This window comes from Salvelinus fontinalis, chromosome 8 (genome assembly GCF_029448725.1).
Source record: "Salvelinus fontinalis isolate EN_2023a chromosome 8, ASM2944872v1, whole genome shotgun sequence".
Taxonomy (NCBI): Eukaryota; Metazoa; Chordata; class Actinopteri; order Salmoniformes; family Salmonidae; genus Salvelinus; species Salvelinus fontinalis.
The window spans coordinates 24797294-24819566 of NC_074672.1; the positions used below are offsets into that span (position 1 = coordinate 24797294).

General features: G+C 43.3%; 2 protein-coding genes across 2 annotated transcripts; one reads left to right on the forward strand and one right to left on the reverse strand.

Annotated features, from left to right (window-relative positions):
- Window positions 1-3776: 3776 nt before the first annotated feature.
- On the forward strand, window positions 3777-8714 carry LOC129860942 (zinc finger protein PLAGL2-like). Its single transcript, XM_055931893.1, has 2 exons — window positions 3777-3926; window positions 4904-8714. The coding sequence occupies exon 2, from the start codon at window positions 5433-5435 to the stop codon at window positions 6711-6713; it is 1281 nt and encodes a 426-aa protein (XP_055787868.1). The 5' UTR covers window positions 3777-3926; window positions 4904-5432; the 3' UTR covers window positions 6714-8714.
- Window positions 8715-8741: 27 nt separating this feature from the next.
- Window positions 8742-17284, reverse strand: mylk2 (myosin light chain kinase 2). The gene is made up of 17 exons (XM_055931892.1): window positions 17173-17284; window positions 16712-17022; window positions 16282-16394; window positions 16043-16121; window positions 15777-15958; window positions 15523-15601; window positions 13365-13683; window positions 12993-13180; window positions 12746-12851; window positions 12529-12622; window positions 12353-12462; window positions 11845-11986; window positions 11574-11644; window positions 11332-11460; window positions 10926-11078; window positions 10695-10827; window positions 8742-10477 (listed from the first exon to the last, which is right to left on the reverse strand). The coding sequence occupies exons 2-17, from the start codon at window positions 16968-16970 to the stop codon at window positions 10370-10372; spliced, it is 2265 nt and encodes a 754-aa protein (XP_055787867.1). The 5' UTR covers window positions 16971-17022; window positions 17173-17284; the 3' UTR covers window positions 8742-10369.
- Window positions 17285-22273: the final 4989 nt, after the last annotated feature.

Here is a 22273-nt window from a genome sequence, read left to right on the forward strand (position 1 = left end):
AGAGGAGCACTTCACAGACTAGGCTTCCCTAACGAAATATGCAAATACATGCTAAAACGCGCAAATAGGATCTCGCTTGCTCGTGCTTGGCTCTGCCTACCTCCTTGCCCACTATGATTCATTTGCTCGCATCGAAAAAAACAGCCTGTTGTCTATCTTGGGTTAGTTATACAGACCTTTCCTTAACCCAGATAGAACAAGGGTTAGTGCTGTACAGATTTCTGTTCACAAAACTAAAATCTGTTACGGAAAAAAAAGTCAAAGGGTCACATCTACAAAACTTAGTGGACTCTGTTCGTAACAGATTGTTAGTAATCAGTGTTGGTTTAAATGGGAGCAAATTAAGCATAGTTGTCAGAACAAGCAAGGAAGTGGGCAGAGCCAAGCACGAACTAGCGAAAAACGATTGGTGTGTTCTAGCATGTATTTGCATATTACCATTAGGGAAAGCATTCTCTGTGAAGTGCGCGTGTGCAATAACTCAAATCGCCCTTGCACTCATTGTAAACGATGAAACGGAAATATGCTAATACAATGCTTGTTCTGACAACTATGCTTCATTTGCTCCCATTTAAACCAACACAGATGACTAACTGTCTTGGGTTAGTTATAAATATCTTTGCTTAAACCCTCATATCCGTCACCCCATTTGACATAGGCTTCTTAAATCCATTATGGGGCTATCGTTACTCCTTATCATCCAAGTACCTTACAAGTTCTGTTAAGAGGCGAATTGGCTCTGTCAGCTAAAACAACCAAATACTCCATCTAAACTTGAATCAATTCTCAACTGCGGTAAGGTTCTAGAAACTTAAAGCACTCTACTTTCATAACACATCAAAAATAATTTCACAAATGCAAAATATACACTTTAGCCGGTTTTAATAGTTGCAACCGACAGTATTTTTCAGTGACATCACGTCTTCCGTTCACACTAATTAGCACAGGTAGTCGACTCTATCTCCCATCTGTTTTCCGTAAACAAGCGCTGTATCATGGAAATATGGTCATGTGGAAACCTTAACCTAAATTGGAGAAAAGCAAAGGGATTGGTTAAGAGATGGCGGAGTCATCAGAAAATCAGATTTTACGTGTCCATTTAAATCCTTTGTAAATCTACTCCACAATGACTTATCTACTTGAAACGTTTTAAGGTAATCAAAGCCATTATCATGATGAACCATGTTAAGTTTGGCATTGATATCTTAAAAAATAAGGAAACTATTAAAAATGCACTTTTTTGACTATGTAACGCTAATACTTAAAATAATCATACATAATATTCTTCTCATGGACTAAATGTCAGATTCACTCCAAATCTGGTTATGGACTCATTACAATAGTTCCTAAAGAGTTTGAGAAAACAACATTGACGCATTCAAAGATGGCCACACTATACCAGTTGATGCATATTAGCACATATGCTAAAATGTGCAAAATATACATATAAAAAATCTAATAACAACCACATTGGGAATTTACTAATGAAGGGATTGATCACAAGATGGCTGAGATATTGACAAATCAGATTTTACGTTTCCATTTAAAACACTAAATCCACTCCTCAGTGGTCTTTCAACTTGAAACTTGTCATCGCCCTCATGGACGTCCCTAAGATTGACCACACTGAATTTGGTATTGATATATATATAAAAAAACAAGGAAACTATTAACAACTTATTTTTTTGCATATGTAATGCTAATGCTCAAAATCATCTGCAATCCTCTTCTCCTTTAATGGTTTTGATTTTTTTTTTTAAATAGGTGCTGCATTCAAATATCTCTGCACTGTACCTATAGATGCATGTTAGCACATATGCTAATGCAAAAAATACTGGGCACAGACGTCAGTTCAACGTCTAGTTTTGATTTACATTCAGTTGAGCTTTCAACTAACATGAATTCAAGCAACGTGAAAGACCATTGGCTGTACTGTAGGTTCAAAGTTGAGTGAAAAAAAATAAGAAATGTCCCTACGTTGACTTTTTGCAAATCCAATCAGTTTCCCACTTTGATTCAACCTCATCACATATATTTTTTTTGAGGGGTGGGGGGGGGGGGTTGAAATTACGTGTTAACAATGTTGATTCAACCAATTTTTGCCCAGTGAGTCACTTTGGAATGCAAGGCGGACAGAACACAACAATGAGGTCATGGGTCAAAACACTGCAGGAATGAAATACAAAACAACTCTCCCTACCCCCTCTCTCTCTCTAGTCACTCTACAAACCAACACTAGTGGGAGAGAACTGACAGAGATCAAGCCATTGTGGCTCTGCTATCTGCAAAATTTGCCACAATCAGTGCTACACTTGGACTGAAATAGGTGCTGGTACTCATTTTGGGTGTCGGTACTGTTTATATTTAGGTGCAGGAGCTCCATAATACTTTTGAGCTAATATTGTCAAAGAGGAACAGGAGCTCAAGCAGTAGAACATTTGAGGTGCTGATACTCAGCTCCGGTGAGCTCCTGCCCAAGTCAAGCACTGGTCACAATGGCATCAACATGTAACCTGTCCATGGACGAACCTGGCAGAGATCAACCTGAAGGAAAACATGGAGAGGAAAAATCTGAGACCACCCCTGTGGGCACAGACGTCAATTCAATATCTATTCCAAGTTGGTTCAATGTTATTTTATTGAAATGACATGGAAACAACGTTGATTCAACCAGCGTGTGCCCAGTGGGACATTCTGTTTTGAGATTTTTAAAAATCCAAGAATAAATAAGATTCTTCTAGGCTACTATTTAATTACATAAAGACATAAGGGGACATAATTATATTTACTACAGCATTAAGATAAAATCCTAGGGCTAGCCATATTTTTCATTGATGTTCCAGTACTCTAGTTTGCTTAGGGTGTGCAGTGCTGTTCAAATGACAGTGGAAAAGGCCTGTGTCTGTGTCAGCCTTAACTGCCTATTTATTAGCACACACAAAAATTGGGGTAAGGGACAATTAAAATTATTTTGGTTATTATCAAACAAAAACGGATTATAGTCTGGAAAAAATAGAGTACTAGTCATTATGATTGCCCATACTCCCAAATCAAGTCACAGAGAGAACATCCACATTAATAAAAATAGGTACAATCTGTCATTTCAACAGCCTGATCCTGCCACATTGTTTGATGAACTGAGGGATGGGGCTGGGGAAATGTAACCACACATTTTGCAGCTGGAGCTATGAATGCAAACCTGGACAGACAGTCTGTGAGATTGACATTATATAGTTTGAAGCTATTGGTACAAGACAAATAAGAAAAGCAGTAGGCTATGCAATCTTACTACACAATCAATGCAACCTAAATCCATGTTGCAAACAGTTCCTCAATGAAGGAACTGTTTGAAACATGGATTAAGGTTACTTTAGGATTTTTGGTCATCCTGAGACCTGACCAGAACCAGAACCAGATTATGACCAGAAAATCTGATGGAAAAGACGATGAGGATCTTCTCCTCATACCCGTCTTAAGTGAGTTCTCTTCCTCCATCATCCTCTCTTCTTATATAGTGTCATGATGTGGGGCCCATATGGCCATCCTCTTGTTTTTTGGGTGTACAACACCTTCAATTCAACAGTTTTATTTTTCTACAGAAAAAATGAGTATATGCAATGATGTTATGGAATTATCTTTTCCAAGTTTTAAAATATTGTCCCGTGTCTTAAGGTTTAATATGAAGTATTGCATACTAGGTCGCACAGTGTTGGTAAACCTTATTTAGTTAGCAACCCCTACAAAAGTTTGTCAAAAAGTGGTGTGTCTGACGTCACACTCCCATAATGCAAGCGCTCTGCAACTCCAGCGCCGCCGAGGAAAAACCCAGGCCCCGAAAAGAATAAATCTTTAAAAAAATTGGAAAAATAGTTTTACAAAACATCTGAGAGAAAAGGACCAATAACCGAATCGCGAAAGTTTTAAAGGTACGTTTACGCCAATTTTCAACGGAAACGTCCCAAATATACGCCTGCCAGGCTGATAGTAAAAATCTACTCATACCGATCAAATTCGGTGACATGAACTTGCTGAATTTCTTTAGCACTTTTCAAATAGTAGTGCAATATGTATATTTATTTTCATTACTTTATGTAATTAAGAAAAACATAACTGTTTTGTTAGCGCTCATCACATTTTCAGAATACAAACGTTTAAAAAATATATTTTTGAATGTTATCATCACGTCATTATTTTCGTATTACGTTTCCCCATTCATTATTTTTCAATCATTGCTCATGAATTACACGAGTCCATTTATTGATTTAAGTTAATTTACTTTGTGTTTTTAAGTTACTACGCGAATACGTTTTTGTGTGTTTTTGACTTCATATAGATGCAGATCACCGCGAGTTGATGATGAACCATATGTTCGTTGTATATAGACTCTTGATTCGTTTCCAAGTGAAACTCGCATACCTTGCTTTACATTGCTCAGATCAGAGTGTCTTTTGTACAGTTGCCCCATCAAATGATGTAAAAAGGATAATTTTCTAATATAGAATACAATGCTCATATCATGCCACCCCAGGTTTCACTTGATGAATATTGATCTGCAGCACTTGCACAATTAGCCTAACCATAGTAAATCTTCAACTTAAAAAGCCAAGTAATCTATGTTTTTTTATATTACAGTATTGTTAAAGTTTTCCTTATTTCACATGTGTAATCACAAAAACAGCTCAACTCCATTACTTTACAAAGTAATGACTAAAGTTCTATGTAATAAAAGTGTTACTAGCAATGATGTATAGTTATGGTTATTACACAGGTATAGGGTAAAATAATGTAAAGTGCATCGCTTTGGATGGGTGCTATACATAGGGTGTGTCCGGCATCAGCTTGACCCTGGTAATTTCATCACACAACAACTGTAGGCTGATCTTAACCTTGTGCTTCTTTATAGGACTGTGGTCATGCAAAATTGCCACTCACGTTCAACCGGTCCTCTGGCTCGTGTGGCTGGATGAGACAGGGAGAAGAAGCACACAACTTTGGGCCTTACCCAAGAATTACCCTGTGGAGACACGCACACATACACACAAACACATACAACAAAATAAAACTCACACAAGTTCAGGGATGCTCACCCATATCTAGTCTGAGCCTTAGCAGCTGAGTGAGTGACTCTGCTCTCTTTGCCCAGGCCCTATTGGGTTGCTATGGCAGCTGCTGCTGCAGAACCCCCCCATCTAATAGAAGCTCGTACTGGAAAGGGAGACAGGCGGACAGACCCTCACCTGGAGAGAATACGAAACACTCCACTAGCAGCATTCAGCAGCATTCAACACCCTACTCTCCATTAACGGTGCAGCCAATGGTGTCAAGTTTGAAGGTGCTCTCTTAAAATACCCCATGAGTGTTTTGTCCGTCTGCTCATGCTTATGGCCCGTCGCCCTCTGCAGAAGACCCAGCGCCGTTGCCTCTGCTAGAGCATGTTCCAACAGAAGGAGCACCTGAAGAGCCACCTGCAGGCCCACGACGCCAACAGGCAGGTGTTCCACTGCCAGGAGTGTGGCAAACAGTACAGCACTCAGTTGGGCTACCGGCGCCACCTGCTGGCCGCCCACGCCCCTGCCTCCAGCGCCACCATCCCTGAAGAGCTCCATTGCCAAGAGGGGGCGCCTGCCCTGCTGGAGCAGCTAGGGAGCCACACCGACAGGCTTCCGCCCCTGGAGGTCACCGCCACCGTCAGGGAGAGGAAGTATTCGTGCGAGCGCTGCGACCGGCGCTTCTACACTCGCAAGGATGTGCGGCGTCACGCGGTGGTGCACACGGGCCGCCGTGACTTTCTGTGCCCGCGCTGCGCCCAGCGATTTGGTCGCAGGGACCATCTAACGCGCCACCTGAAGAAGAGCCACATCCAGGAGCCCACAACCACCACCCCCACACCAGCCCCCACCACACCTGGGCCCGTAAAGGAGGAGACAAGTCCGGTGCAATGCGGCAATGGACCCTCCTCCAAGGAGCATGTAGAGGCCTTCCCCATTGACATGTACAGCAGTTACCCCCTGCAGACCATGTCCAATCCAGGCATGGGCCACCAACACCACTCCCTCATGCAGGGCTCCCTGCCCACAGCCATGGGGGTGGGCCTCAACATGCCAGGCCCTTCTCCCCATCCCCACCACCACCTCCCCCAGCAGCAACAGCAGCCTTATGGCCACATGGCCAGGTATCAGCATGGATCTACCTCATATCCCCGCACTGACATGGAGAGCTTCCTAATGGACCTGCAGAGCGGGCTTCCCCCACACCTGACCACAGCCTCCTCCTCTACCTCCTCCTCCGCCTCCCCTCAGAGGGAAGTGCTTTCAGAAACCCAGGGTGGCCCAGTGGCCGGGGACCCCCACCTTCTGTCCAGGAGCCCCGCTCTCTCCTCAGCCGAGCTGTCGTGCGCTGCTAACATGGACCTGGGTCCTCTTCTGGGCTTCTTGCCGTTCAGCCTGCCTCCCTACAGTGCTCATATGAGTATGGGAGGTCTGGTGATGGGCTACCCGTCTACCTCCACCTCCACTGTGCCGCCCTCCTCCTCCAGCCCCCTACCCTATCAGGCCCCAGGAGGTCTCACCTTCCTGCAGCCCCCACAACTTCACGCATCCCAGGGCCCCGGAGCCCACAACCACAACAACAACCAGCTACCTCAGGGGTTCAGCAATCCTGGAATGAGCACTTCCACCTCCCTACCTCGCTACTACCAGACCTTTCAACAGTGAGCAGCCTGATACCATGTGACCCACGTGATCCCAGCACCAGGCCAAGGGACACTCCAAATATTCTTGAATAAAGCCTCCCATAAAGGACGAGTGTCTAGAAAGTCTTGAATATACGAGTGATACATATAGGCATCCAATGTGCTTGCATTTATTTTTTTTAATGGAAAAAAAATGGGAATTGTATTTTTTTAATGATGCTAATTAAGCTTTCAGTAGCAATAGTTTTTGTTATGATGATGTTGAACACAAAGAACCACTTCATCAGTATTACCTCATCCGATAATAAGAAACATGAGCAGAAGGAGAATAGAAAGTGTGTTTTAGCAACCAAAATGTTGTTTTATTGAAACCTGTTAGAAATAGGCCAAATGGTTGCACTTTGTTCAGAAAAGACCGCATAAGGTCTATACAATGTGGATATAAGTGCTACATGACACCTGCCACTCATCTTGTTTTCCAATAATGTTAGTCACTTGTATGACAATGGTCATGTTAGATATTTAACAGCAGTTTACGTAAAAGTGTACTTGTGTTATCATGTTCTGCTTATTTATACAAAAACTAGAGATGTTTAATTTTTATGTTCCTTTAAAGCAGTTTCCCAAACCTCTATCCAGGACCCCCATTCCAATTATTTGGTCTGTTCCAGACAGTATTAGCACACCTGATTCAAGTAATCAAGAGCTTGATTATTAGTTGACCAGTTCAATCAACTGTGCTTGTTCTGGAATATACCAAATAAGTGGAATGGCAGGGGGTACTCGAGGAGAGGTTTGTCAAACACTGCTTTAGAGGGTGTTACTGAAATGGGTTTCATATTACTGCATATCATTGACTGTCTCCTTTATTCAGTGAAATGTTGCACCGATGTCTTTAAAAAATGCTACTGTTGTGCCTCTTGGGTGTCTACTCTATTGACTGGGTTTAAGCACTTAAGACATTATGAAAGGATAGAATTGATGTCTTATGAAATGTTTTGTTCCTTTTACCTCAACAACATGCTCTCCTAGATGAACAGATTAATACAGAACTCTGTCCTTTGGGGTTAGGGAATATCATTTTCATTTCTTTCCTAGTTACTTTGGCTCTAACTTGTGCCATTAGATCTAAAGTGAAAATGTAGATTTTATTAATCAAATTGCTTGTTTTGTTTAGATACAACAGACAGTGACATTGATTGACCCATAAACTCTCTACCTCTATCTTATCCTATTACAGTACCCGTTTCTTTCTTGGCGTGGAGGTAACTGTTATGTAAAAATTAACAATCAGTAAGGAATAACATCTCTCCTCCTTGAACATTGTTGTCTCTTTTACCAGTACTTATGTATTGTATCCTTTCCTGATATGTAAAGATCAGTTCCTTCACGCCCATGATGATTGTATACTTGTTGGCAGCGTTTTAGACAGACTACATTGCAGACGCCTGCCAAATCTCACAACACCTGGATAGGTGTTATAACATATCACCTAACCACATCATATGATATAGCAATCTGAGGCCCGACTGCACAGTCAATTAAGTAGCACGCAACCATTGGTTGATGCAATGCAACTGTCTGAAATGTAGTCAGCCTGGAACGCGTCCTTTGACTACCTCAGAAAAGAGCAACTTGTAATTGCAGAGAAAACATTTGTGTAGAGTTTATTTTTGTCAGTTCAACGAATGCACACTTTATAGTAATAGATTTGAATTGAGGTTAGCTTAGCATATTGACGAAAGGATGTTATGCCCAATAGTTAAGTTCCCATCATATTGTATTGAATGAGGATTCCATTTAATTCAATTGCATTGTTGCCTGTAGTAAAATTAGCTGGAAGCGTTACTAGTATGCAGGCATCACATCCTCGTTAGCTCTTAGGACAAGGCTCTAGCTGTTTGTTCCATCACCCTATAGAAGAAGATACAAAACAAGAATTGCTGAACTGCTCTTATCATATTATCTTTGAAGCATTTTCTTATTGTATGAATGTAAACAATAAAGTACATATTAGATTGGATTGGTTTCTCGTTATTTTGTTATTAGGGCTCTTGAGTGGCGCAGCTGTCTAAGGCACTGCATCTCAGTGTTTGAGGCGTCACTGGTTCGGATCCAGGCTGTATCACATCCGACTGTGAATGGGAGTCCCATAGGGACACAATTGGCCCAGCATCGTCCGAGTTTGGCTGTCGTAGGCCGTCATTGTAAATAAGAATTTGTTCTTAACTGACTTGCCTAGTTAAATAAAGGTTACGTATAAAAAAATCACTTGAACTACACTGCTCAAAAAAATAAAGGGAACACTTAAACAACACAATGTAACTCCAAGTCAATCACACTTCTGTGAAATCAAACTGTCCACTTAGGAAGCAACATTGATTGACAATAAATTTCACATGTTGTTGTGCAAATGGAATAGACAAAAGGTGGAAATTAGGCAATTAGCAAGACACCCCCAATAAAGGAATGGTTCTGCAGGTGGTGACCACAGACCACTTCTCAGTTCCTATGCTTCCTGGCTGATGTTTTGGTCACTTTTGAATGCTGGCGGTGCTTTCACTCTAGTGGTAGCATGAGGCGGAGTCTACAACCCACACAAGTGGCTCAGGTAGTGCAGTTCATCCAGGATGACACATCAATGCGAGCTGTGGCAAAAAGGTTTGCTGTGTCTGTCAGCGTAGTGTCCAGAGCATGGAAGCGCTACCAGGAGACAGGCCAGTACATCAGGAGACGTGGAGGAGGCCGTAGGAGGGCAACAACCCAGCAGCAGGACCGCTACCTCCGCCTTTGTGCAAGGAGGTGCACTGCCAGAGCCCTGCAAAATGACCTCCAGCAGGCCACAAATGTGCATGTGTCTGCTCAAACGGTCAGAAACAGACTCCATGAGGGTGGTATGAGGGCCCGACATCCACAGGTGGGTGTTGTGCTTACAGCCCAACACCGTGCAGGACGTTTGGCATTTGCCAGAGAACACCAAGATTGGCAAATTTGCCACTGGCGCCCTGTGCTCTTCACAGATGAAAGCATGTTCACACTGAGCACATGAGCACATGTGACAGACGTGACAGAGTCTGGAGACGCCGTGGCGAACGTTCTGCTGTCTGCAACATCCTCCAGCATGACCGGTTTGGCGGTGGGTCAGTCATGGTGTGGGGTGGCATTTCTTTGTGGGGCCGCACAGCCCTCCATGTGCTCGCCAGAGGTAGCCTGACTGCCATTAGGTACCGAGATGAGATCCTCAGACCCCTTGTGAGACCATATGCTGACACATGCACATTTATGGCCTGCTGGAGGTCATTTTGCAGGGCTCTGGCAGTGCACCTCCTTGCACCTTCCCTTTATTTTTTTTGAGCAGTGTATTTCCTTTATAGATGTAGTGTCATATCTGTTGGCATGAATCCGCTTCCATAAATTTCCACACAAGAAAATAAAAATATCAAAGTACAAAATTGCTGCTCATTTTATGAGTGAAATTATGTTGTGTAGCCACTATTTATTCACACACTGTGTCCTGTTTTGTTTACACAGACAGACCATGACACGAGTACCTTCTCTGACTGATTATGTGGGAGGTCTTTACAAGTATGCAGTTTGTCCAGCGTAGGTCAGTACAGATTTCACAGGGGGTGACATTGTAAGGCGGCAGTGTAGGTACTGTACTAATGGGTGACATTGTTACGTTGCTATAGGTACTGTATCCGTCTCCGTATCCAGAGAGGTCAGTTCCCCACCGCTGCTGATCTTCTTGAATCTGTTGGCTGCCGCTATCGCAATGTAGTTTTTCTGTCAACAAGCACAGAAGCACGTTTACAACATAGTGAGCAGGGCAGTAAGGTTGGATGCGTCTCATCAACAATGGTTGGCCGGAAACAATTGACATGAAACAGCTGATTGCAGTGCAAAGAGGATAAAACTACCATAATGTGAACAATGTGTCTTCCAACTACAAAACCAACTAAATGAACCACACTGTGTGGTGGAGGAAATCTGTTGGACTGACCTTCCATAGTTTCTTGGCCAGGTATTTCTTCAGCAGGACCTGGGACTTCAGTACTATATTGCTGCCCTTGGCCTTCTCTGCAATGTTGTTGAGCCACGGATGTCTTAGACACTGTAAAGCACTCATTCGCCCTCTGGCCAAACAGGGAACAGGGTAGAAGTATAACTAATAAACTGTAATAATCATCACAATCATGAGTGTTATGATTATTATTTAAGCTTTGGCCCTCACCCCCTCTCCTTGACCAGAAGGTGGGAGATAAAGTCCTTAGCCTCAGCTGAGATGTGCTCAAAGGCCTCGTCCTCAAAAGAACAGTTGGCAGAGAGGACGTTGTTGAGGGTCTGGCTCTCATCATCACCCAGGAAGGGTGAAAGGCCACTTAGACTGCGGAGGATGAGAGGAAGGAAGTGCCGCATGCACATACATAGGGAAACAGGTCACAATGAAAGAGCATGCATGGTAGGGACATGGGGGGGTGAATCCTAACTTCCACTTAAGTCACATTTTTACTTAGTCATGCAGTGATGTCAATGGGACACGAAGTAAAAATGTTATTTACGTGGAAGTAAATTTGCCCCATACAACTTACGGTTTAACTTAGATGTTAGGGAATATGAGGCTGATATTTTAGACTCACAGCATATAAGTGACGACCCCTAAGGTCCACATGTCTGTGGGAAAGGACACAAAATCAAAGTTGACCACCTCTGGGGCCAGAAATTCAGGGGTTCCAAAATTGACTCTGAGCTTCTCCCGAGGCCTGTATCTGATTCCGAGGAAGAAAGAAAATGTATTTTCAAGGTTCTTTTTGAGAGAGCTGCTACCAGTGCTCACAATAAATCCCCCAAAGTCACACCCACAGCTGAAGAGAGGCATTACCTTCTTGCCAGCCCAAAGTCGATAATCTTCACCTGATGGCCAGTTCGATTCACACAAAGGATATTCTCCGGCTGTGAACATTGGAGTGTGCAAATTCATTTGGATAAATTAACCATTGATTACTTTTCTTACAACAACACACATATGGATGCCTCTGAGTTATGGTGAGACTGACCACGCTGTGCTTCAAGTGGCAATTAAAATGTGCTTGGCATTTGTGACGGTGGTGAGCCTTGAAATCTGGAATGCACATCCAGTCCACCATACTCACTTTCAGGTCGAGGTGGAGGACGTACATCTGATGCATGTAGCTGACCCCTTCACAGATCTGCTTGACAAACACCATGGCGTCCACCTCGGTCAGCGGTGCGCTCTCATCCACAATCCTGTCAAACAGCTCCCCGCCTTCAACACTGCCACACACAGACATCAGGTTGACCAACTCCACTGCACCTTTCTCCCCTTTCCATTGTGTACTTTTGATTGAGGTATACTGTATGTAATGCACTTTGTCTTTGTTTTAACAATGTATCCATATTTGTGGTGATTCAGTGTTCCATATCTGTCTCTGAGTGTCTGTACTTTGTACTTTAGTGTCTGCTGCCAGCAAACCAAATTCCCCCTCAGGAGATCATTAAAGTATATTAATTAATTGTTAATTTATTGATCCCTGTTAAATGATTTGTAGAATGTTTGGAAGCACTACAGTGTAATGGAGATCTTGCTAACCAATGACACTGAATAGCAGTGTGGAATATGAAGGAATAGTAGCCACTTACTATTCCAGAATTAACACCAGCTGGTGCTTGGCCTCAAAGGCATCGTAGAGCTGGAGGATGTTGGGATGACTCAGCTGGTTCATTGCCTGCACCTCGTTATTTGCCCTTTCCTGAGAGAACAACACAGGCAAATGTGTATGTGAACATAAAAATATGTACCTCACTCACTCACTCACCTTTTCTTTAGCAGTTCGTGTGTTGATTATCTTAGCTGCGAGCTTTAGTCCAGAGGATTTTTCAGTGCATTTGTGCACCTTGCCAAAGCGTCCGCTGAGGGAAAAATATGTTTTTCTTAACTCATTAACACACAAACCCAATAGCTATTAGATAACATCTGGGAGATTACTAGTTCTACCACTATTCCAGACCAGTAGGCTACAGATGTCAGTTTACCTCCCCAGCACCTCTCTGGTGTGGATGACGAAGGTGTCAGATGGGGGGTTGGATCGCAACGACACACAGCGGTGAAGGAAAGGAGCTGGCTGGGGGGGAACGTCATCTGAGAGATAGATAGAGAGAGAGAGATTGGGAGGGCAACACTCATTAGCGCAATGTCAGTACACGTTTCTGTATAATAGCATACTAATCCCAAAATTCTCAAACACACTAAGGCTTTTTGTGCACGGAAGTCAACATTCACCTATGACCTTATGGCAAGTTTTGGTATGGGACTTGGGCCGGGTCCTTTCTGCTGTAGTAGGGACTACTATGATCTGTATTCCACTGGCTGCAACTGGACTAGCCCCTCCCAACACACTGCAGGTCTTCCCAACAGCCGGTCCAGGGGCAGGGCAGACATACTGGGGCTTGGGCCTTGAGCTCTGGAGCCTGAACCAGAAAGAAGGCCAGCACAATCAGAGCAGAGCAGAGTAGCATTTAGAATTTGTATGGTGGAAAGCAATGTGATTCAAATTGGTGGTGGATGTGTTGAGTTTTTCAAATGTAGATATGATATCCAATCATTTATCATTTTTATTAGTATGTATGTTAGATGATGAGTAAGCGCCTTTACCTCTGCAAGGACTCTGGACAGCTGTGCACTTGTCTAAGGGAGGAGCTCTCCACGGTTGGCATAAGGACAGCCAACCCAGACGGCTTTTTTGGTGCGGGGGCGGGACTTGATGGAGCAGCTGCTTGATTCTCCGTCACTGTGGTCCTCGTCTCAGTCTTTGGAGTGTCCGCCATTAATGGGACAACCGCTACAGCTGGAACCTCTCTCATCTCACCCCTTTCAGTTTCACTCTGTCTGTGGGAATCTGCTGCCATTGGTTGACCTCTGAACCCCTGCTGGTTCCCTCCAATCCACTGCTCTCCAACACATTCTCTTTGCTCTGCTCCCATACCAGCAGACACCTCTTAATTAATATACAGTTATAGTCTGAAGTTTACATACACTTAGGTTGGAGTCATTAAAACTCATTTTTCAACCACTCCACATTTTCTTGTTAACAAACTATAGTTTTGGCAAGTCGGTTAGGACATCTACTTTGTGCATGACACAAATATTTTTTCCAACAATTGTTTACAGACAGATTATTTCACTTATAATTCACTCTATCACAATTCCAGTGGGTCAAAAGTTTACATACACTAAGTTGACTGTGCCTTTAAACAGCATGGAAAATTCCAGAAAATTATGTCATGGCTTTAGAAGCTTCTGATAGACAAATTTACATAATTTGAGTCAATTGGTGGTGTACCTGGGGATGAATTTCAAGGCCTACATTCAAACTCAGTGCCTCCTTGCTTGACATCATGGGAAAATCAAAAGAAGTCAGCCAAGAACTCAGAAAACAAATTGTAGACCTCCACAAGTCTGGTTCGTCCTTGGGAGCAATTTCCAAACGCCTGAAGGTACCACGTTCATCTGTACAAACAAAATTACGCAAGTATAAACACCATGGGACCACGCAGCCATCATACCACTCAGGAAGGAGACTCGTTCTGTCTCCTAGAGATGAACGTACTTTGGTGCGAAAAGTGCAAATCAATCCCAGAACAACAGCAAAAGACCTTGTGAAGATGCTGAAGGAAACGGTTACAAAGTATCTATATCCACAGTAAAATGAGTCCTATATCGACATAACCTGAAAGGCTGCTCAGCAAGGAAGAAGCCACTGCTCCAAAACCACCATAAAAAAGCCAGACTACGGTTTGCAACTGCACATGGGGACAAAGATCGTACTTTTTGGAGAAATGTTTTCTGGTCTGATGAAACAAAAATAGAACAATTTGGCCATAATGACCATCGTTATGGTTGGAGGAAAAAGCGGGATGCTTGCAAGCTGAAGAACACCCTCCCAACCGTGAAGCACAGGGGTGGCAGCATCATGTTGTGGGGGTGCTTTTCTGCAGGAGGGACTGGGGCACTTCAAAAAATAAATGGCATCATGAGGGAGGAAAATTATGTGGCAACATCTCAAGAAATCAGTCAGGAAGTTAAAGCTTGGTCGCAAATGGGTCTTCCAAATAGACAATGACCCCAAGCATACTTCCAAAGTTGTTGCAAAATGCCTTAAGGACAACAAAGTCAAGGTATTGGAGTGGCCATCACAAAGCCCTGACCTCAATCCCATAGAAAATTTGTGGGCAGAACTGAAAAAGCGTGTGGGAGCAAGGAGGCCTACAAACCTGACTCAGTTACACCAGCTCTGTCAGGAGGAATGGGCCAAAATTCACCCAACTTATTGTGGGAAGCTTGTGGAAGGCTACGCGAAATGTTTGACCCAAGTTAAACAATTTAATGGCAATGTTACCAAATATTAATTGAGTGTATGTAAACTTCGGACCCACTGGGAATGTGATGAAAGAAATAAAAGCTGAAATAAATCATTCTCTCTACTATTATTCTGACATTTCACATTCTTAAAATAAAGTGGTGATCCTAACTGACCTAAAACAGGGAATTTTTACTAGGATTAAATGTCAGGAATTGTGAAAACTGAGTTTAAATGTATTTGGCTAAGGTGGCTTAAGGTAAACTTCCGACTTCAACTGTATGTCTATCCATTCATCTGGCAATGCTTTCTCTGTGTTCCTATCTATCACATAACTCATAAACACCCATCAAATCCATGAATGTTGGTCAGCTCAATCTAGCCAAATGTAGGTCTTGAGCTCACAGAGTATGACATGACTATAGTCATACCACTAAAATGGAAGTGAGTTACCTTTCTTTGCAGGAGCGATAGGAGTCTGTTGCTTTGTTTCCTGGTGTCTGTTCGTCTCAAACTGATTCTGGGTCTCAGCCTGAGCATGAGAGAAGCAGAGGCAGCTTGAGCATCTCACAAGGTGTGCCACTGACCAATCATCAACTAAAAGGCTTGTTTTACGTTTTGCCAATTAGAGATATGGAGTAGACACATATCCATGCAATGTATACACAAAACCATTCACACAATGAAGAAACATATTATAAGAGTACCTTTTCAGTGCTTAATGAATCACTGACTGGCAGAGATGCTGTCCTAAGTGACGCCTCGATGGATGTCACCGCTTGGTTCTTCGTCACTGTGGTCCTTGTCTGAGTCAAAATCTTTTGAGTGTGCGCCATTGATGGGAAAACTGCTACTGCCAGCCGTGTCAACGTTTTCTTTGCATCTGTCTCTATCAAATAACACACCAATTGAATCCACCCTGGATTATGGTCACCTACATTTGGTCTAGAGCTCATTGAGTATGAATAGTTACCTTTCTTTGCTGGGGTGGTAGGAGTGTGTTGTGTCTTATCCTGCTGTCTGTTTGTCTCCAACTGATCCGGGATCTCATCCTGACCATGAGAGAACATAGCACCAGACAGACTAAAACGGTTGCTTTATGTTTTGTCATTTAGATATACATGTTTACCATGTTGACATGTATCAACATGGAAAAAGACCATGCAGTGGATACACAACCATTCACACAATGAGGAAACAGACTCAAAGTACCTTAGAAGTGACTAGTGAGGTCCTGGCTGGCAGATATACTGTCCTAGGTGATGGCTCAATGGGTGGGGCTGGGGAAGCTTCCTGGCAGGTGTGGGGGTTCCTTTGCTCCAGACCTCATTTACAAGACAAAACAGAATTATCCTCAAAGGAAATTGGACACAATTCCTACAAGCCTTTGTCATCTTCACAGTAGCATGGACGTTGTTGTAACATCAACATTGTGTGAGCAAAATCATTGTAACTCATGTCCACTTCACAGTTATTCATCTCCTTTGAAATGCAGTTTGAAACTTTAATGCAGATACACGGTATTGGTTGAGACATTGAAACACTAAACCATGGGTCAATCCTGTAGTGAGCTCAGTCAAACTTAGCTTGTCAAAAACAATACAATCCTTCCGTGTGTCATTTCAGACCGATTGAACGTTACCTTTGGCCAGGGCATCTAAGGTCCTCTGCATCTCACCGATCTTCCTCTCAAAGTTCTCTAGCAGCCTGGACTGGGCCACAAGCTGCCTTTCTGTTGCCTCTGGCTGGCCGCTGTGCAGACTGCAGGTGGAGCAGACGGAGCAGGAACCTATTTGTCTGGAGAGGAGCTCATCCAACTTGTGAGTCAAGTTATCTACTTTGGCCTCTAGGACAAGTAGGTTTGTGGGGAGTGGGACAGCTGTACACCGCACAGAACCCATGATGAATAGTGGTCCTCAATAGATAGGCCTCCGCAAAACACAAGCCTCTAGACTAGAAGACATAGGCAGAGTTATCCTCAAGAAATGAAAAGGCTGGTTACAGATTATAAAAAAGTCAGGACAGTTGGTTACAGATCCCTCCAAAAATATAAAGGTTGGCACTCTTCAGGCCTCCTCTCAGAGCTCTTAAAATTGTACCTACCTCTTAGATCAATGAAAGCGGTAGAAGGCAGAGTAGGAAGAATCTCAGATCAAGAAAGACCAGTGTTGGTGAGAGTCAGACAGTAGGGGTTGGTCCTGTCCAGAGAGCAGAATGCCGCAGTGAGCTGGTTTGCTTCGTTATCTCTTCCAGCGACAGCCTCATTGTCCAGAAATAGGCAAGCGAGGGGCAAGGGCGCTGAGGGTTGGGAAACAGTAGCAGATAATGAAGGTATGCATGTCAGGCCAGACAGACGTCAAGAGGACATACGCAGTTCCTCTGATGAAGGAGAGCATGTGCACACAATATTTTTTTTTATTTGGGCATAGAAGGCAGTGATTCAAATGTCTGGGTCTTGGCTAATCAAGTTACAACCAATCCTTTCCAGGCTTGGACCAGACTCCTAATTTGCATATTTATTGGTGTGTTAATAGTCTCACTAAACTATCAGATACAGTTCCCCCATAATACTATTCTCAATGAGCTGACTACTGAAATGACACAGTTTGGCCTCCATCCAACCAGTGTCTCAACCTCTGGTCGCCAAGATGGTTAGTCTACACCAGTGGTTCCCAAACTTTTTATAGTCCTGTACCCCTTCAAACATTCAACCTCCAGCTGCGTACCCCCTCTAGCACCATTGTAAGCCTGCTACACACACACTATACAATACATTTATTAAACATAAGAATGAGTGTGAGTTTTTGTCACAACCCGGCTCGTGGGAAGTGAGAGAGCTCTTATCGGACCAGGGCACAAATAATAATATAATAATAATCAATAATTTTGCTCTTTATTTAGGCATCTTACATATAAAACCTTATTTGTTCATCAAAAATTGTGGGTGTGCTTGAAAGGATGCACATAAATCATTTTCCACACACAGTCTGTGCCTGTATTTAGTTTTCATGCTAGTGAGGGCCGAGAATCCACTCTCACATAGGTACATGGTTGCAAAGGGCATCAGTGTCTTAACAGCGCGATTTTCCAAGGCAAGAAACTCTGAGCTCAGCCCTATCCAGAAATGATTCAATTCAATTTTCACAGAACCGCTTGTTGCAATTTCGATGAGGCTCTCTTGTTCAGATATCAGTAAGTGGACTGGAGGCAGGGCATGAAAGGGATAACGAATCCAGTTGTTTGTGTTGTCCGATTTGGGAAAGTACCTGCGTAATTGAGCACCCAGCTTACTCAGGTGCTTCGCTATATCACATTGACTTTGTCTGTAAGCTTAAGTTAATTTGCACACAAAAAATCATATCATGATGGAAAGACCTGTGTGTTGTCCTTGTTAATACAGACAGAAAAAAGCTCCAACTTCTTAATCACAGCATCAATTTTGGCACGTACATTGAATATAGTTGCGGAGAGTCCCTGTAATCCAAGATTCAGATCATTCAGGCAAGTAAAAACATCACCCAGATAGGCCAGTCGTGTGAGAAACTCGTCATCATGCAAGCGGTCAGACAAGTGAAAATTATGGTCAGTAAAGAAAACTCTAAGCTCGTCTCTCAATTTTAAAAAAACGTGTCAATACTTTGCCCCTTGATAACCAGTGCACTTCTGTATGTTGTAAAAGTGTTACATGGTCGCTGCCCATATCATTGCATAATGCAGAAAATACACGAGAGTTCAGGGGTCTTGCTATAACAAAGTTAACCATTTTCACTGGTGTCCAACACGTCTTTCAAGCTGTCAGGCATTCCCTTGGCAGCAAGAGCCTCTCGGTGGATGCTGCAGTGTACCCAAGTGGCGTCGGATGCAACTGCTTTCACACACGTTACCACTCCACTATGTCTCCCTGTACTGGTGGCTTTTGTGCCATCAGTACAGATACCAACAGATCTTGACCACCAAAGCCCATTTGATGTCACAAAGCTGTCCTGTACTTAAAATATGTCCTCTCAGGTTGTCCTGATTTCCAGAAGAGGAAGTCTTCATTAACCCTTGTGTTGTCTTAAGGGTAAAAAATGATCCGCCACTATGTTTAACAGCAGAAAGAAAACACGAAATTATATTTTTTCAATTTGAAATTTGATTACTTTTCCTAGAGTGACCCCAACATTAGAAAAAGTGAAACATCGCCTTTGTACATATTTCCATGAAAGCTGTGCACCACCAGGGTACAAAGATTGTTTTAGGGTCATTTTTGACCCGGCAGTTATAAAATAATTTACACGCCACAAAAACCACAAAGACACACAAGCACAATGAGAAATTTAGATTATGAGTGCTACTGATTGAACTCAGACAAAACTAAAACTTTATTGTGCATGTGCAGCATCTCCCCTCCATGACACCACACATGACTCAAGTTCACAGACAAAATAAACAACATTTCAGTCAAAATGAACAACATTTCTGACAAAATAAATATTTATTGAAAGCATCGTTTACTAATGGGGAATGCAGAGGCTATAAATGTGCTGCAGATGACAGTCCCCCAGTTCTCTCTTTGCTGAAGCCATGAGTGCACGTTTCAGTGCCCAACGGGTTGTAGATCTGATTTTTTTGTCCAGGAGGAACAAGAGAACAATGATTTAGAAGAGGAGGAGGTATCTGAAGAAGAAGATGGGGAAGAATACAACCCAGGGCACGATGCATCATCTTCAGATGAAGAAATCCCCCAAGCTGAGAGACATTTTTGTCAAAGAACAGCAAAATAAAATGTTCCTTGTCATCACATGACAACCAGGGCAGGATGGCAGCACAACATGTCTTAAGGATGACCCCAGGGCCCACAAGACATGCAGTTGCCCATGCCCAGGACATCGCCTCAACATTCTACATTTTTATCACACCAGCCATCAAAAAAATCATCCTGGAGATGACAGATTTGGAGGGTTTCTGTAAATATGGAGACAAAAGGAAAAGGATGGATGAGATTGACCTGCGTGCCTACATAGGGCTGCTAATCTTAGTGGATGTGTATAGGTCCCGAGGCAAAGCTACATGTAGTCTCTGGGATGCAGAGAGTGGAAGGGCGATTTTCTGTGCCACGATTCCACTGAAAGTCTTTCACACTTTCTCAAGAATGCTACGATTTGATAACTGTGAGACAAGACCTGCAAGACGTGTGAGAGATAAACTGGCGGCCATAAGAGAGGTCTGGGAGAAGTGGGTGGAGCGTCTACCATACCTCTACAACCCTGGGCCTGAAGTAACAGTGGATGAGCAACTGGTTCCATTCAGAGGTACATTTTTATATCTGTAGTGTAAGTGATTTTCACTGTTAATTGTATTATGTATTGCTGTAATATTATTGATTTATGTGATTGTTTTCGGTGACACTGATACTAATTACTGATAGTAATCTCTTTTGTCAAAAGGTCGCTGTCCTTTCCAGCAGTATATGCCCAGCAAGCCAGCAAAGTATGGCATCAAGATATGGGTGGCCTGTGACGCGCAATCCAGGTACACTTGGAAGATGCAAGTCTACACAGGGAAGCCGACCAGTGGAGGCCCAGAGAAGGACCAGGGGATGCAGGTTGTGCTTGATGTGACAGATGGACTGAGGGGGCACAATGTCACGTGTGACAATTTCTTCACCTCTTATGAACTCAGCCAGCAGCTCCTGAAGATACAACTCTCCTTCCCTGGCCTCCAACTCCAACTTGCTCTCAAATACAAGTAAAACTAAATGCATGCTCTTCAACCGATCACTGCCTGCACCTGCCCGCCCGGACGGTTCTGACTTAGAATATGTGGACAACTACAAATACCTAGGTGTCTGGTTAGACTGTAAACTCTCCTTCCAGACTCACATCAAACATCTCCAATCCAAAGTTAAATCTAGAATTGGCTTTCTATTTCGCAACAAAGCATCCTTCACTCATGCTGCCAAACATACCCTCGTAAAAATGACCATCCTACCGATCCTCGACTTCGGCAATGTTATTTACAAAATAGCCTCCAATACCCTACTCAATAAATTGGATGCAATCTATCACAGTGCCATCCGTTTTGTCACCAAAGCCCCATATACTACCCACCACTGCGACCTGTACGCTCTCGTTAGATGGCCCTCGCTTCATACTCATCGCCAAACCCACTGGCTCCAGGTCATCTACAAGACCCTGCTAGGTAAAGTCCCTCCTTATCTCAGCTCGCTGGTCACTATAGCAGCACCCACCTGTAGCATGCGCTCCAGCAGGTATATCTCTCTGGTCACCCCCAAAGCCAATTCCTCCTTTGGCCGCCCCTCCTTCCAGTTCTCTGCTGCCAATGACTGGAACGAACTACAAAAATCTCTGAAACTGGAAACACTTATCTCCCTCACTAGCTTTAAGCACCAGCTGTCAGAGCAGCTCACAGATTACTGCACCTGTACATAGCCCAAACTACCACTTCCCCTACTGTATTTATTTAGCTCCTTTGCACCCCATTATTTACATTTCTACTTTGCACATTCTTCCACTGCAAATCTACCATTCCAGTGTTTTACTTGCTACATTGTATTTACCTCGCCACCATGGCCTTTTTTTTGCCTTTACCTCCCTTATCTCACCTCATTTACTCACATTGTATATAGATTTATTTTTCTACTGTATTATTGACTATATGTTTGTTTTATTCCATGTGTAACTCTGTGTTGTTGTGTGTCGAACTGCTTTGCTTTATCTTGGCCAGGTCGCAATTGTAAATGAGAACTTGTTCTCAACTTGCCTACCTGGTTAAATAAAGGTGAAATTAAAAAAAGAGAAAGATCACCATGGTTGTCACAGTTAGAAAGAACAAGCCTGACCTCCCCCCTTCACTCCTCGCAACAATGCTTCGTGAGAGATCTTTTCATCAAAGTTAGCCTTCACCCCCAACACTCTAGTTTCTTACCTCCCAAAGAGGAACAAGAATGTGGCCTTCCTTAGCACACTGCACAAAACGGCTGAAATCAGTGATCGTGAGGACAGGAAGCCAGCCATCATCCTGGACTACAACAAAGGAGGCATGGGCAACCTGGATGTGATTGGAACTTACAGCTGCAGGAGGATGACTGCCCGCTGGCCCCTGGTCATCTTCCATAACATCATTGATGTGTCCTCATACAATGCCTTCGTGATATGGAACAAGACCAACACTACCTGGATGCCTGATAAGCGGAACAAGA